The sequence below is a fragment of the Camellia sinensis genome, chromosome 3 (assembly GCF_055761805.1).
Source record: "Camellia sinensis isolate YWXY chromosome 3, ASM5576180v1, whole genome shotgun sequence".
NCBI classification, from domain to species: domain Eukaryota; kingdom Viridiplantae; phylum Streptophyta; class Magnoliopsida; order Ericales; family Theaceae; genus Camellia; species Camellia sinensis.
The window spans coordinates 100,983,727-101,001,306 of NC_138963.1; the positions used below are offsets into that span (position 1 = coordinate 100,983,727).

A 17,580-nucleotide genomic window follows, 5' to 3' on the forward strand; every position below is an offset into this window, starting at 1 on the left:
AATTGTCGCTAAAAATATTTTTTTGTGACATGTTTTGTATGTTATTAAAAATTGACAATTAGTTTTTTTTTTTTGTCGTGATTTTTGTAAATTGTCGCTAAAACTTACAATTAGTGTCGTTTTTCTATGATGAATTTTTCAAACCGTTGTTGAAAGTTGAAAATTAGTATTTTTTTTGTGGCGCTGTTTTTAAACTATCACTAAAACTCATAATTAGTGACATTTTCTAATAGCAATTAATTATTATAGGACTTATTGGATAATAAATACACCTATTAAGGCTCTACACGTAAATTTTCCAAAAATTTAAATATTTTTTAACCTATATATACAAAATTTTACCTTCTCTTGGGATGAGTGGGTGTTCTAGATCCTTTCTTTCCATCCGTGTTCCAGACCATTTCATTCCATCCATGCCTCTCTCTCTCTCTCTTCTATTTGTTTTCTTGTTGTTCTTCCTTTGTTTTTCGACACCTCTGCATCTTTGTCTCTCACTCATGCACCATTCTCTTTCTTTATGTTCTTCAATGTAAGAGACAGTCCTCTTCATCACTATATCCCTCTCGATTCTCATCTTCTCTCTCCACAAAAAGCTCAAGAAAACAAAACAATAACCCATCTCCATCTCCATCTCCATCTCCATCTCCATCTCCATCCACTCTCTGAAACCCTCTCAAACCCTAATATTGTGTTTGGTTGGGGGATTTGAGAAGGGATTTGGAAAAGGAAATGGAAAATGTAGGTGAAATATGAATAAAATATATCTATATTTCACCTAATTTCACACACATTTTTTCTTTCTCTTTCCAAATCCCCTAACCAAACACAGCATAATAGAAACCCTCCCAAATCGAAACCCCAAGTCAAATCCTAAATCAAGAGAGGTCGAAACCCTAAATCGAAGATGAAGAAGAACCTGAAACCCCAAGTTTAACTCTGCACGAAGATGAAATCATCTAAAATCCATCAAACATCTTGAAATCCAGGTAATTATTGATTGAAATTTGCTTGAAATTTATTGAGATTTGTTAAGATGGCTTGAAATTTGTTTGAGATTACTTCAAATTTGTTTGAAATTGTTTGATTGATTGATTGTTGTTGTTGTTATTGATTGATTCTATTTAAAAAAAAAAAAGTTGGTAAATTATCATAACCATTAATTATCATAGGACCTATTGAATAATAAGTACACCTATTAAGACTCTACACGTAAGTTTTCCTAAAATTTAAATATTTTTTTAACCTATATATATAAAATTTTACCTTCTTTTGGATGAGTGGGTGTTCCAGATCCTTTCATTCCATCCACGCCTCTCTCTCTCTCTCTCTCTCTCTCTCTCTCTCTCTCTCTCTTCCCTTTGTTTTCTTGTTATTCTTCTTCTGTTTTTCGACACCTCTACATCTCTATCTCTCACTCACCCACCATTCTCTTTCTATGTTCTTCTCTGCAAGAGGCACTCCTCTTCATCACTATATCCCTCTCGATTCTCATCTTCTCTTTCCACAAAAAGCTCAAGAAAACAAAGCAACAACCAAGACCCAACTCTATCTCTATGTCGATCCACTCTCTGAAACCCTCTCAAACCCTAATGGAAACCCTCCCAAATCGAAACCCCAAGTCAAATCCTAAATTGAGAGAGGTCGAAACCCTAAATCGAGGATGAAGAAGAACCTAAAATCGCAAGTTAAACTCTGCACGAAGATGAAATCGTCTAAAATCCATCAAACATCTTGAAATCTAGGTAATTATTGATTAAAATTTGCTTCAAATTTATTGAGATTTGCTTGAGATTTGTTAAGATGGCTTGAAATTTGTTTGAGATTACTTCAAATTTGTTTGAAATTGTTTGTTTGATTGTTGTTGTTGTTGATTGATTCTATTTAGAAAGAAAAGAAGAAGAAGAAGAAGAAGAAGAAGAAGAAGAAGAAGAAGAAGAAGTTGGCAAATTTTGTTTTAAAAAAATTTGGCAATTGCCAAATTGTTACAAAATTTGGTGAATTCTGTTTTTTTTTTAATGGCGAATTTTGTTCTAAAAAAATTAATTTGTTTTTATGACGTTTTTTTCTAGGAAAGGTTAAGAAAGAGAGGGACGAGAGAAAGAAAGCATTGGGTTTGGGTGAGTTGGCAAATTTGGCAGCCGCTGCAGCATGTCATTAGATAACTCATTTTTGCCTAAGCTGCCATATTATGGCTTTGGCAATTGTTTTAGCAAACCATTGGAGATGCTCTTAATCTCTTTTCCCTATATATTTTAGTTTCATCTCAAATCTATTTTTTTTTTTCAAAGGAAAGCAAAAGAAAAATATGGAAAGAGAGATAGTGAATATACTGATTTTAGTAGCAGGGACATGATTTATAATCAAATATAAGGTTTTTATGAAGGGGTATCGACCAAAGGGATAACAAAGGTGAATATAACATGAGTTGAGTTAAAGTTTGATCAGGGTAGTAGAAGTTGATAGACGGACACATGAAGATAATTAGAAAAGGGATCGAATATGGCCAACATGTACTAGGAGTTGCAGAAAGATCTAGAGATTGTGTACAATAGCGGTGGCACTATTAATGAAAGAAAGAGAAAAAATAATAAAAACCATAAGTGTAGCCTTGATAAAAAAAAAATAGTATAATTACTTGATTCAAAATATTATAATATATATATCTTTACTAGTTAAATTTAAATTAATTTTTGTATACTTATTAAAGATTGTGCATACCATGAGTATCATGCTAGTAATATAAAAATAGAAAAGTCTTTAATATAGATAGAGTCAATGAATTTTTGTTGGAAGGGTACAATTCGAAATGGTTTCTTATATTAGACATTAATATTGCTTGAATTTATTAATTTAATAACAGAGAAATTTGAGGACCTCTTCTTAGAAATTACGTTGCATCAAAGTTGTTTTTAGATATTTTTTAGAGTGTTTTTTTTTATTCATTAGTCATTTTTAATTTGATTTTATGTTATGCTTAAAGTTAGAATTTATTATTAAAAATAAAATGTAATATATAATTTTTAAATCTTGTCATTTGGAGAATTGAATTTGAAATTTTTAGCCAAAATTTTTAAATGAGGTACCAATTTTTTACAATTGACACTCAATTTTGCAATTCTAACACTATATTTGAAATTTCACTGTTTTGAAGTCAGTGAAATTTTACTGTTCAAAGAAAATTTCAATGAAATTTCACTGTAAAAAAGACTATTAAACAGTAAATGTGACGACCCAGAATTTTTCCCTTCGCTCGAGCGGAGGATTTGACGCTCGAGCAGACTTTTGGGGTTCTCAGCAATTTTGCAGATGGCCTGAGATTCTGGGAGTTGTGAATCTCCGCTCGAGCGGAGAAGTTGACGCTCGAGCGGATTGTTTTATTAGTCTGTGCGCGCTCGAGCGGTTGAAGCGACGCTCGAGCGTGAGAAGTAAGATTTCCCTTGACATTGTAGTGGTGTATTTGGAATCTTCTTATTTTATTTTGGAGTATTGTTTGGGGTAGTAATATGATGGTGAAGTAAGATGGGACCAAAAACTTTAATTCGAGCAATTTGTTTATGTTCAACAGCCACTCTTTTGCCCTTTTCTTTTTCCACACTTTGAATTTGAATGTGAGGTTAGAACGATTGAAAAGCTTATCTCCAGGGCTTCAATTTGGACACAAGAACGGCCTAAAACGGAGCCCGGATGAGAGAGTTATACATGATTAAAGTTTTAGGATCTGTGCTGAGAGCAGGTACGCTCGAGCGGGAATAAGGACGCTCGAGCGGGGTTGGCGAGTACAGCAGCGTAAAAACGGGATTTTGAGATCTTTTTCCACATTTTCTTTCCCCTTTCTTCTTTCCTCTTCTCCTAAGTCCGAAACCCTCCAAAACCCTAGCCTTAAAACCTTGATTTCCTCTATTTTGAGCAACAATCCACCATGGTTTTTGCATCAAGGATGGAGAACAAGAGAAGATCAATGTTTTTACCCGATTGGAATTCAGATTTGCGAAGGCTTCTTCTCAAGCTCACTTCTTTGCTTGATTATGGAGGTAGGAGTCCTAGTTCTCTTCAATACTTACATCAAAATATAGATTTGTGGTCTTTCCATTGTATAAATATACGAATTTGCATTTTTGAGCAAATAGAGTAAATTATGAGATTTGGGAATTTCGGGTTTGAAGCATTGAGGGTTCAATTGATGGGTTAAGGTGATGGAGTATGACCCTTAGATGTATAATTAAGGAGAAACTTGGGATGTAAAGTCATGGTATGAGAAGTTTGTATTTTTTATGGAAAACTTTATATTTTTCTTGAAACCCTAGGTTAATTTGTGATGCTAAATAATGATTTTTGCCCAAATGGAAAATAGAATCATGAAATTGGTGGGTTGAATTATGCATGTACAAGTTGAATTGGATTTTTGAGATGTTTTGAAATAATGTTAAAATTTGCGAATGAACCTTGTTATGAGCATTGTGAATCATGTTAAAATGAGAAAGGAAATTAGGGGAAATGACTCAGAAAATTAATGTATGACCTTATATGTGTGTAGGACACGCTTCGGGAGGAATAAACGCTCTACCAGCACACTGTGAGTAATAGTACGGAGATGTACATTCTATTGATTATTGATAATTATTATCACTAACGCTCTGTTTCTTGTAAGTGTTACACGAACATGTTACATGAACAATTATGATGAGTGAAAGTCAATGTGGACGTTGAAAGAATGGCATATATCAGTATGACTTTAGAATGATTTCGTTCTATCAATAGCAAATAATAAATTCTCTATTATCTATAAGCAAATTACGTCGTTTCTTAATGAATAAATAGAATTATGTTCATCTTTAAGCCAAGTATCTGTATGAAACTGAGATTATTCTATTGTGTTACTTATGGACCGGAGGTCATCAAGAACCTGTGACACGCATGCAATGTTTAATATTATTATGTGGCCTCAGTTAATAATTGTTATGATTATTATTATTCAGTTGTTCGCGAGACACCTGTATTAATTTGTAATCAGGCCATGGGAAACTTATGTGCATTATTGCATACTGATACTTTAAGAAGACTGAAATCATTCCCATTACAAGGGCTTTGTGCCATTACAAGTTACATGGGCTTTATGCCATTACAAGTTTCATGGGCTTTATGCCATTACAAGTTACATGGGCTATATGCCATTACAAGTTACATGGGCTATATGCCATTACAAGTTTCATGGGCTTTATGCCATTACAAGTTTCATGGGATTTATGCCATTACAAGTTTCATGGGCTTTATGCCATTCCAAGGGCTTTATGCCATTACAAGGGCTTTATACCATCACAAGTTACAAAGGCTTTATGCCATTACAAGGGCTTTATGCCATCACATGGGCTTAATGCCAATCTATGTTCAAGGGCTTCATGCCAACTTTTCAAGGGCTATATGCCATCTTTCAAGAGTTTTTCATGCCATATGTTTCAAGGGGCTATTGTGCCAGATGTTCCAAGGGCTTTTATGCCAATTTGTTTCAAGGGCTTTATGCCGTTTTGATAAGAGCTTCATGCCATTTTGTTAAGGATTGCAAGCCGTTCTGTTAAGGGCTTAAAGCCACTGTGTTTAAGATTAGGCCCAAGGCTATTCTGTAAAAGATACTCAAAGTATAAATGATTTTGATGAAATCTGTATTTGGAGTTACGAAGTGTTTCATATGATAAGTAATTTCTGAAATGAGAAAAAAAATGCTACGAACTTATGATGTGTTTATAATATGATATGCTTTCTGGATAATTTTCCCCAAAATGCCTAGATGCACTATGAAACCCTGAATGTTCAAGATATGACAAGTTTTCTGACGAAGATACTTTACTATACATACAGAAACAAATAAACCATATGCTCTCTTTATTGATAAACACACGGATATGGATTACAATTCACGTTGAGCATTGAGTTGTTATGTATTATTATTCACTGAGCTTGACTCACTCTATTTTATGTTTGTTTCTGTAGGCACTCAACCTGGAGATCAACCTTCACTTGTGGCTTCTGTTACCCAGTTGTCAAACCCTGAGTATCTAAGCCCTTAGATGTTGATTGTTCAAGTTATGGAGTTTTGCTAGTTTTAATTTGTACCCTAAATGTCTGTTAAGATCAGCGTATATGTATGTGTACATAGCTATCTTCAGGTGCACGTCACTGTATATTTAACTGCATGATGTTCTGTTTGTGATCCTGGCATGGTAGTGGTAGCTCAATGGATATATTGTTATTATTATTATTTTTTTTGTTTGCTACTATATACTATTAAATGCTTCCGTTCAGGCCCCGTAGATTATATTCATCAGGTTTTATGTCCGTTTTCTGAAGTGGTCATGCCCAAACTTTTAGGGGCGAGTTCTGGGTGTGACAGTAAAAATTCATTGTTCAAAAAGTAGTTTCACTTTTGAAGTCACCAAGATAGTGAAATTTCACGAATGAAGACTATAAACACTGAAATTTCACTGATACTATTTGAAGACTACGAACATAGTAATTTTTTTTTAAAAAAAAAATTGATATTGATCACAGATCTTATTTAATAGATTTCAAAGAACATATTTCAAAAATACAAATTTTATCAAAAATAGATATTTAAATAAAAAGTTGTTGAATTTGGAAGTTTTCAAAATTTTCAAAATGTAAAAAACATTGAATAGTTGAACAGTAAAGGTTATTTTAGTCCAAATTTGTTATCCAAAATATGAGAGAACCCAAACTAAGGAGGCTCTATTTACACCACACCTTTCATTTCAAGGCACACCATTAATTAGTTGATTTTTTTTTATTACAATTGTAACCTTAGGTAAAATGACTATAAATGACAAGTTATGATATACACCATTTTTATAATTACCATAAAGAACAATGAATATAATACACATCAACAATCTCAAACGTGTTACTTATGTATCTTGTCTCTCAAAAATCAAAAAACCCTAAAACAAAAATCAAAAATCCTTAAGAAATAACCAAAAATATACATATTATTGAAGATTTTGATTGGATTCAATGAATGATGCATCTGGCAATACTGATTTGGAACAATGGAGCAAGGAAAAGGTTATTTTTTCTTTCTTTTTTTTCGTTTTCGTTTTCGTTTACTTACTGAGTGGTAAACCATTTGTATTAGTTTTGTTATCCAGAGTCGATTAATATATCAATGTTCGACTACCTACAAGCGAACAAATTGTACAAGTTCAGTTTCATGGTGTCGAACCTGATCCAATTATTCGGTTTGTAAGTATCGAACAAACACCATTTGTTCGGTTAGAAACAGTCGAACAATTTCACTTAATTCGACTATGTACTACTGAACACTTATAACATTTTTTTCTTTTTGGGCTTTTTCCAGAATTGTGCATCAATGGAATGCAATAATGTTGGATCTGGGGGTCTTGTTGACTACACAAGTTAATTTATTACTAATGAGGTAGTCTCATATCGAAAATTAGTATTTTTTCTCTTTTTCTTTTCGCATGTTTAATGACTTTGGTGAATTTGACATGTAGGTTTTCAAGAGCAAAGAAGAATTGTTCAGTTGGGTACAGGACCATAGAAGGAGAAATGGGTTTGTGATTGTCATCAAGACATCGGACTACAATGGTGGTCATAGGACACCAAGAATATATCTTGCCTGTGAGAGAAGTGGTCAATACAGAGCTCATAAGAAATTAAAAAGAGATGATTCGAACAAAAAAATTGTGAAGATAACAGGTACAACGAAATGCGGGAGTCCTTTTAAGTTAAGGGCTCGTAAGTTGATGGCTGATGATGATTGGATGGGAGATGTAGCATGTGAAATACATAACCATGCTCCTGCTAAACATTTTGAAGGACATTCATTTGCAGGGAGATTATCTAAGGAGGAAACACCATTATTAGTGGATATGTCCAAAAGCATGGTCAGACCAAAAGAGATTTTGGTTATCTTGAAACAAAAGGATGCTTTGAATGTAACTACTATGAAAACCATTTACAATGTACATCATAGGAATAATGTTATTGAGAAAGCTGGGAGATCACAAATGCAACAGTTGTTGGGTGAATTCGAAAAGCACAATTACATTGAGCGGCATAAGTGTGACAACAACATGATGACTGTCACAGACTTGTTTTGGGCACATCCTGTCAGTTTAGATTTACTCCGTTCATTTCCAGAGATGTTGATCATGGACTGCACATATAAGACAAATCGATATCATCTTCCTCTTCTTGAGATAGTTGGTGTGACATCCACTGATATGTCATTCTCCGTAGTCTTTGCGTATCTCCAATTTGAGTGGATAGATAACTACGTTTGTATGTTAACGACATTGCGTAGTCTCTTGGATAACATTGCTATTCTCAAGGTGATTGTTACGGACAAGGAGCTTGCTTTGATGAATGCTATCGATAGGATATTTTCTACATCTCGACATTTATTATGCCGATGGCATATTAGTAGAAATGTGTTGGCGAAATGCAAGAAAATGTTTAAGAGTAAGGAGGAATGAGACAAGTTTATCTCTTTATGGAATTTCTTAGTACTCTCCTCAATTGTGCTTGAATACAATGAACACCTTGCTAGGCTACTAGCGGATTTTGATACATATCTTGAGGCAGTGCAATACGTGTCACAAAGTTGGTTAATTCCTTATAAGGATAAGTTTGTTGCCATATGGATAGATAGTTGTATGTACTTCGGGAATGTTACAACCAACAGGTAATATATATTTGTCTACCTTACACTACTAGTCATTATGATTTTGATTATTTAAACTTAATTATGTTAATTGTTTCCATTGTATACAAGGCTAAAAGTGCGCATGCAAAACTTAAATGGCAACTTGGTTCTAACCAAGTCAATTTTAAGTATTCTTAGACCAAGATCCATATTTTTCTTGAGTTGTAGCATGTTGATATTAAGGCATTGTTTGAGAAGTGTTTAACCGTTGTACAACACCAGTTCAAACCATCCCATTTTAGAGAGCTTCGAGGAAATATCTCTATTACTGCATTAGATCATGTCTTAACGGAGAGTAAGCGAGCGAATTATGTTGGCATCGATGCTTCAGTATGTGGATATGTTGTTCGATGAACACACGGGTTACCTTGTTCCCATGAGATTACGGATTACATCTGACAGAGTCGTCCAATACCACTTGATAGCATTAACCCGCACTGGAGGACTCTTGAGCTAGTACAAAAGTTAAAGAATGATAAAGTGGAATTGAGTTATGAACCAAAGTTTGATCTTATACTTAAACGATTCAATACATCTGATTACACTATGCAGTTGGAAATTCTGCATAAGTTAGGAGAGATTGCAAATCCGCAAAGTACTTTCTCATTGAGCCGGATGTGAAGCCTAACCCTCGAGGTAAAGGACATAAGAAGATAGATATATCTACGCGTCGAGACCTATGTGCATTTGAGTTGGTTCAGTTTGGACATGATAGCCACTCACCTATGGGCACCCAGATCCCCACACAGGATTCTGTTAAAGTATATAAAAAACGGCTTGCCAAATAGAAGGTACATGTAATCATTTTTTACTTACATTTTTGTTGATGATAAATTACATGTTTTGTTGTTTATGTATTGATGCCTTCCCTGTTGAATAGGTATATCAGACTCGTACAACTACGACTTATTCATATGTTGATGCACTCCCAGTTGGATTGAAGCCGTACATATGTCTTATCAGGGATATAGATGTCAATGACAATTGTGGTTTAGGGCCATTGCTGGCTTGATGGGGCTTACAAAGGCTGAATGGGGTCAAGTCAGGCATGATCTCCTCCAAGAATTGCACATACACATAGACCATTACACTCATCTATATGGTTCACATGACGGGATTGAAGAGCTAACCCATATTCTATCATACTTTGAGCCCAATCCAGGGTATCACCGTTGGATGACTATGCCTGACATGGGTCATCTTATTGCATCTTGTTATAATGTGGTATTGTTCCACTTATCTGCACAACAATGCCTTACATTCCTTCCCCAACGATCAGTGCCAACATCACAAGTTCAACGACGTTAGATTGCTATTGGGTTTGTTAATGGGAATCATTTTGTCCAGGTATAAAATTATGATTTGTGTAATACATTTATCATTTTGTACTGCATCACTCTCATACTTAAAGCTTTGTCAATGTAGGTGTTCGTGTTACCGGGTTATCCAGTTCCACCGATAGCTACCAATTGGTGCAAGTTTCATTATTCTTGTGCGGCTGGATAGGCTACTGCATATAGTCGCCGAATTGAGCATTTTAAAGAAGTTGTTCATTCAGGGGTACCTACTACAGAGACATTTGATTGTATTAACCTTAATGAGTAATGATGTATGTGAGTTGAGTTGTAGTTATGCAATTCAAACAGTTACCGATACATTTTTAGCAGATTAACATTTACATAGTTGAGTTGGATTAATCTTTGAGTTAATTTAATGCACATGGTACTACTTGTTCATTGCGGTGTATCAAACACATTGGCATAATACTTCATGTTCATTACCAAAATTACAAACCATGAATACTAGTTCATTAAAAAATATTAGTAGAGTAATTCTTGTTCATTACAAAACAACAAAAACATCAAAAGAGTACTTCTTTTCCATTACAAAATATCAAAACAAGATTACCACAAAACCAACTACCTATCATGTACTCGTCTCCTACAATTGTATGTTCTAAATGGAATAGAACTAGGTATAGCCTCATTGATTTGTTGACCCTGAAACACACATGTCATCCTCTTAATGGCCTTATATAACCTATCTGGCTCACGAACACTAGTATCATGGCCCGCCTCGATGATAGGATGCGCAATCCGTAGTGCGTGATCAATATGCTGCATTAAGAACAAATACAATTGTAATTAGCACGTGCCATCTTCAAAAAAAAAAATGTAAACGATGTGTGCGCAATATTGTCATACCTCAGCATCCTGTACATCAGATCGACTATCCTGTCAACACAATCAACTAGACGTTTGACTGGGGTACTCCTCCTCCGAGCTGTTAAAACATGATTATCTCAACTCTCCCATATCTGATTAAGATAATGATACATCACTCTATACCAACCTGTTATGACATCTCTAACAACACAAACAGGGTCGAATGGCGCAGGTGGGATGGTCTAAACTTTACCAAACTGTCTAAGAATCCTTTCAGGATAATAGGGTTCAACTACATCCAAACACTTCAAACAACCGGTATAGAATGTGATCTCATGACATGGGCGATATTGACGGCAATCTTGATATGGATCCCAAGTAACCTAAGAGAGAAACACAAATGAAATTTTGATGAGTGACATGTAATGAGAACATTTATTTGAACTAATATTAATTGGTATACCTCATGAAATGCCAATCTGTCAAACTCCTCTCGTAACGCCTATATGTGTGACACCGTTGAACCAGATTCCCGATGAGGCGTCCATCGATGCACGTGAGGCAATTGTACAATATATTCCATGTTTTGGTGAGGTTTAAATGGCTGGAAATTCTCATAAATCCATGCCTCCAACAATGTCATGTAACTAGCCATCTGTTGAACAGCTGATCTCATGGCAAATCCCAACTGTCGGTATAAATATGCCAAGGAAACTGCGCCTCAAGCATATGTATGAATATCAATCAAATCCATCAACAACTACAAGTACACAACAAGAACTCTTGTCCCACTCTTGTTGCTGAACAGTGTACATCCTAATAGAAATAGCAAATATGCTCTAGCGGCACAAGCTATGGATTCTTCGGTGTCTGAATCTTTACAACCACTGAATTTGCTCCATAACCACTCCAGCTTTACTGATTATCCTATTGCAGATGATAGTTCCTCAATTGCTTCAGCATCATCAACTCCCAAGGAAGCTACCACAAGTGCATATGCCTGTTGATCTGTCAAAGTTGCAGCACTAACTGATCTACCTGTGATAGGGATCCCCAAGATGTTACCTACATCATCCAATGTCATTGTCATCTCACCAACTGTCAAATGGAAAGTATTTGTCTCTGGTTGCGATCGCTCAACAAATGCAGATATGACAATCCTATTCACGAACCGATATGTGCAACAGACCACAGAAGATAGGCCCGACTGCTGCACAATGTCTCTAAACCTTTTATTGTCGATTCTTGACCACCACCGCCACTCAAGAATCTTTGACACATGATTATAACACCTTAAGGGATTCCTCTCCTGCAAGGTAAGTAGTAATTAACATCAATAATTTGGTTCAATAAATAATTAAATGAATGATGCATGAAAAAAATATATATACTACCTTTTGCTCCCATATAGTTGCTGCAATATGTGCCTTGAAGCTCTTCAGTACTGATGGATCTGATGGCCCTCCAGGAAACGAACCAGTGAGTATTTCCTCAGCTTGATCAACATCAGCTGCATCATCATCATCCCTTGAACCATTATCAATCACATCCTCTTCCAAGATTTAAGGTGCTTCCTCCAACACAATATCATCACCCCGACCTCTACACTGACCCCGATCCCGATCTCGATCCCGGCCACGACCAGGATTTGTTAATGCACGACATCGTCTCTTTGAGGCAGTGAGTGGAATATGTGAAGGGTCATCCATTTCTAAAAATGAAACAGAAAACAATAAAGTTAATAAAAGTAACACAAATCATTTATGTTCAAATACTCACAATCATATGGCCTGGTATAGATCTATGCCACTATCATATGAACAATATAATTTACTATGAAAATTCTTATTTTAGACATACATCATCACCATTTAGAAAGGGTAATCGGGATGTATTTCATTTTTTTATTCTCTATATCTATGGACCTTGTGTTATATATGTAGTATGTTGTTTTCGCTTTTTATCTACTTTATTCTTGTTGTTTGGATATCTATAGTGTTAGAATCACGACCCTAAGACTAGACAAAAATCATTGACATGCCTCAGCCTAGTGTATGTTGTTGTTCTCAGCAAATTATGTGGATGTATGATAATCAACTACAATTTAGCATATATATTGTTGTTAGTTAGTTTGAAGAGTATAAGGAACTAACTTATGTTGGTTTCACCTTGTCAAAAAGTTAGGAACTAGGTACTAATGTATTCCAAAACTGAAAGGTACTATTGCAAAATTGGGCCAAAGGCTCCTATAGCACTTTGTTTAACTTGGGCCTATAGCTCTTAACCCATTATTGGTGCACCATGGAAGCAATAATGTATTGTCTGCCTTATATTAATAGGCAAAACATGGTAAGAAAATATTACAACAATAACAACAGTCTAGACCTAGATACAAGAATTTTTAACAGGGTTCCTATCATTAAGACAAAAAAAAAAAAAAAAAGAACAAAAAAACAAATACTGTTCAATAGTATCTGTTTGAACATGTTATTAATGTTTGACATTCTACATCCGAATTACTACTTAAGGTTCGACACTAAGAGATCGAACATGTTTGACAACAATAGACTGGACAAACTGCTCTTGTTCGAAAGTCAAGTGTCAAACTCCTTGTTGTTCGATAGAAATAGACCGTACAGATGTTTGGGGTTCACCATTCCAGTGTCGAACGGTTTGGACATTGATTCACTCAAATACAAATTTCATGGCAATGGAAATAAGTATATAAAGCCCTAAAATCTAAGCCAAATGACAACTCACCTACTATATCTCCAATGTTAGTTGTTTCCAACTGTGTTGAGCACCACTGACGATGTCTTTGATGAGAAAAAAAGTGTATTTAGCAATGGGTCTTCATCGGTTTAAATAGAGAATGGAGGGGAAGATGGAATATCGTGGGTGGGTGGCGTGTGTGAGTGAGTAAGGGTAAAGATGGAAGGCATTGTGGGTGGGGTGTGTGATTAATGGTAAAGATGGAAGTTTACGGTGTGTATTGAGCAAAATACTTATTTATCAAAATATTAAGGGTGTGCCTTAAGTAATGGTTTGCCTTGAGATAAAATGGGGTGTGTAAATAGAGGCACCCCCCAAACTAGCAAGTATTTTATGTGTCCTTGCTATAGTATAAACTTATAACATAGGAGCTCTAACTAAAATCCCTATATATAAAATTTAACTTATCATCAATTTATTTATATATATATATATATTAGCGGTTGACACACGTAATGCATGCGTAGTTAAAATAAGTAAAATTAAGACAATTTTTACTATATATGGCATGCCATGCAAGTGGTAAGAGTGTTGTTTAAGTCCAACACTTTGTCAACTATCTCTTCTTCTTCTTTTTTTTCTTTTTTTTCAAATAGAAAAATGAGGACACGTGACATAACGAGAAGCCACTAAAGTTTGGACACCAAATGAGCTGTTTACTTTTAATAATAGTAGAGATAGATAGATAGTATATATATATATATTATACGTAGAAAAAACCATTAAGAAAAGCCAAATGGCACATACAAGAGTTCATCCAACCATCCAATCCAAAATTTACACCAAACAAAGTAAAAATATAAAAAGAAGTACAAAGGAGAGAAACTATGAAAACATTCAGACATACATCTCGTGCTCGCGCTTGTGCTCGCGCTCGCACTGCGAAACAGAGCCGATCACAAGAGTTTAGCAATAGAGCATGTCTGAGATAAATCATAGATCCCAACCATAGAGAGGGTAAGCTTAACAATCACACCACCGATGGACTCCAAAACACCAAACAACAACAAAACAAAATACACAAAGAAAAACCAAAAGACAAAAAGCAAAACACAAACCCACAAACCAAAAACTTCCAACAAGGCCAGCAGTGGATCCGGTGGTGTAAAGGTGGCAAATCTGGGGAAGGGAGATGGTGGATCTAGCGCAGAAAGAGCAGCGAGTAGGGGCAATGATGGCCGCACATGAGATAGACGTGGAGGCGACGCCGAAAGGAGGCGGAGAAGAGGAGAGATGGCGGCTTTGGTGAAGGCCACGGCCGAACTTGAGGCAAAGGGGAGAAGAAACATCTCACAAAGGAGGAAGAGGATAGAAAGCCAAAACTTTCAAGTTATTGGACAACAAAGCAAGGAAAGAAAAGAGAAAAAAGGGGTAGGAGGAGAGAAGAGGAGAGGAGGTTGGAGGCCATCGGAAACCCCCTTTCCCACCCCGACTACCACTTCACACTAAAAACCCTAGGAGAAGAAACGTATAGAGAGAGGGGCTCCGAACTAGAGAGAGAGAGAGAGAGAGAGAGAGAGAGAGAGAGAGAGAGTTCAATTTCAAGACATTGCTTATAAGTAGTATAGATATATTTATATATATTTCTATATGAATGCATTGTAATAATCTTAATAGTGTCATAACAGTAGTAATATATATCTTTGAACACTTGTTTAGTGTTCTGCTTGGCTTGTTGGTATGGATTATGCCCTTCTTATAATAAACATAGGTTTAAAGAAAATTATTTTCTCTTGTTTGATTTATAAATTTGGTTGGTTGTAAAATATTTATAATATGAAGATTGTCCTTAAAATATCAGCACTGGTAGGAAGCCCGAAAATCTGTGGCTCGAATGGCTCGAAACTGTCAAAACGACGTCGTTTTGCTGCCAAAACGACGCAAAATGACGTCGTTTTGGCAGTTTCGAGCCATTTGAGCCACACATTTTGTGGCCCTCAAACATTATTCTCAAAATATAAAGGAAGGGAAAAAAAAAATTTGTCATTCAATAGTGAGAAAACACAATCTATTCTTTTATTTGTTTTTTTTTACCTAGATGAGAGACCAAAGTCTTTTTTTTTATTTTTTAATTTTTTTTTATAATCTTTTCTCTCATTTCGATCCAAACAAAGTATTAAAAGATGAGGTGTTTACTTTGTAATTTTTTTTTTTAATTTCTTAAACATGGACACAAATACATGTTCTATAGTAGTCACTTTAAAAAGTGTAAAAACAACTTCATGAAAAAGATGATATAAAATGTTCTTAAATCCCATTGTAAAGAGCAATCGAAAATAACTGGGATAAGTTTAGAAAAGGTTCCAAGAGTCAAGATAAAATTATTCAATTGTGAGAGCACCAAAACCAAATTCAATATATCAGCTAGAAATAAAATTTTACATTCCTCTATAGGTCCGCCACTTATCAACACACACTCTTTTAGTCTTTATAGTATAAATTTATTTAAAATTAAAAAAATTTTTTTTGACAGAATTGGTGAAAAATACATCAAAAAGAGTGTATAAGGTATTAGATCCAAGAAAAAAAAATCTTATTTGATGATAAGGATACACCAAAAAAGTCGGCGGCGGCGGCAGTCGATGGCCGATGACAGTAGGTAATGGTAGTGAGATAAAGAAATGTATGATATCCAACAGATAAGATTTGAATGAGTGACATGTATCACATTTCAACAGATATGTTATTTGGTGAATTTCAATAGATAAATAAAATAAACTTTGTGAATTTTAACAAATAGACAAATTGGATGATTTCAAGAGATAGACAGATATATTGATTTTAACAGATAGTGTCCTTTTAGACAAATTGTGTCATTTTTTGCTCAAAGATATTAGAGCTTGGACTTAATGACCCAAAATATTCAAAAATGGACCTATGACTTGAGTACCCTAAGTTTTTTTTAAGAGAATTCAAGATTTGACCTTATTTATTCAATTTCAAATGAAATTTTAACAAATTAAAGGCAAGTTAAAATTCAAAATTTAACTTATTTATATTATAAATTGATTTTGTTTCAAGTTTTGTGTTGTATTTGAATTCATAAATAAAAAAATAAAACCACAACTTGGAGGAACTGTTTGGCCCGTCAAGTTTGTTGATTGGTTTAGAATTTGGAGTTGCACCTAAACTTATAAACATTAAATGTGATATTATTCATCTAGTTCTAATTTTACAAAAATTTAATAAAATATCTCGTTTGTCTTCAACAGTAAGTTATTTAAATTTGATTTAATAACTTAAGGAATTTAAAATTATGTTAAAACATGACTTGTTTATGTAATAAATCAATCTCAAACGAATTTTTAACAAATTGAATGCGAGTCGAACTCGAGTAGTTTGATTTTTTTTATAGTGTATACTTATCAAATTGAGTAGTGGGTCTATTTGGTACAACTTATTGTACGTTAAAAATAAATAATCAAAAAACAGAAGCTACCTTTGTCCCAACTTTCAAATAATAAAAATTTTCATCTTATTTAAACCATTTTTGACTAATAAACTAGTATAAATAAAAATTGTACCAAAAAGTCTTTTACAAACTCCCATAATAAAATATGTTATAAATAGTTCAGATAAATTGTACAAAATAATAAGTTGTTCAAACTTGATTTGAAAACTCAACGAACTTACAATTATGTTTAAACTTGTTTACATAATGAGTTGATATCGAATGAGTTTTTAATACAGGTGAGCGCAGGTTGGTTGCGACCACAGAACTTCCAATCTGCAATCCTTCCGCTGAATTGACGGATTAGAGAAAATCAATCCGCATCTATCCGTCAATTCGGCAGATGTGGATTGACGGATTGATGTAAATCAGTTTGATGATTTAAAATTTTATAAATTTTCAACATAATTCAATTGTGCATTTCCTAAAAAAAAAAAAAAAAAAAAAAAAACATT

At 34.5% G+C, this 17,580-nt stretch overlaps 1 protein-coding gene across 1 annotated transcript; it reads left to right on the plus strand.

Annotated features, from left to right (window-relative positions):
• Positions 1 to 3,919: 3,919 nt before the first annotated feature.
• On the plus strand, positions 3,920 to 9,749 carry LOC114300782 (PKS-NRPS hybrid synthetase cheA-like). Its single transcript, XM_082918277.1, has 6 exons — positions 3,920 to 4,031; positions 5,986 to 6,046; positions 7,367 to 7,424; positions 7,524 to 8,363; positions 8,906 to 9,067; positions 9,618 to 9,749. Exons 1-6 carry the CDS (start codon positions 3,920 to 3,922, stop codon positions 9,747 to 9,749), a joined length of 1,365 nt encoding a protein of 454 aa, XP_082774403.1.
• Positions 9,750 to 17,580: the final 7,831 nt, after the last annotated feature.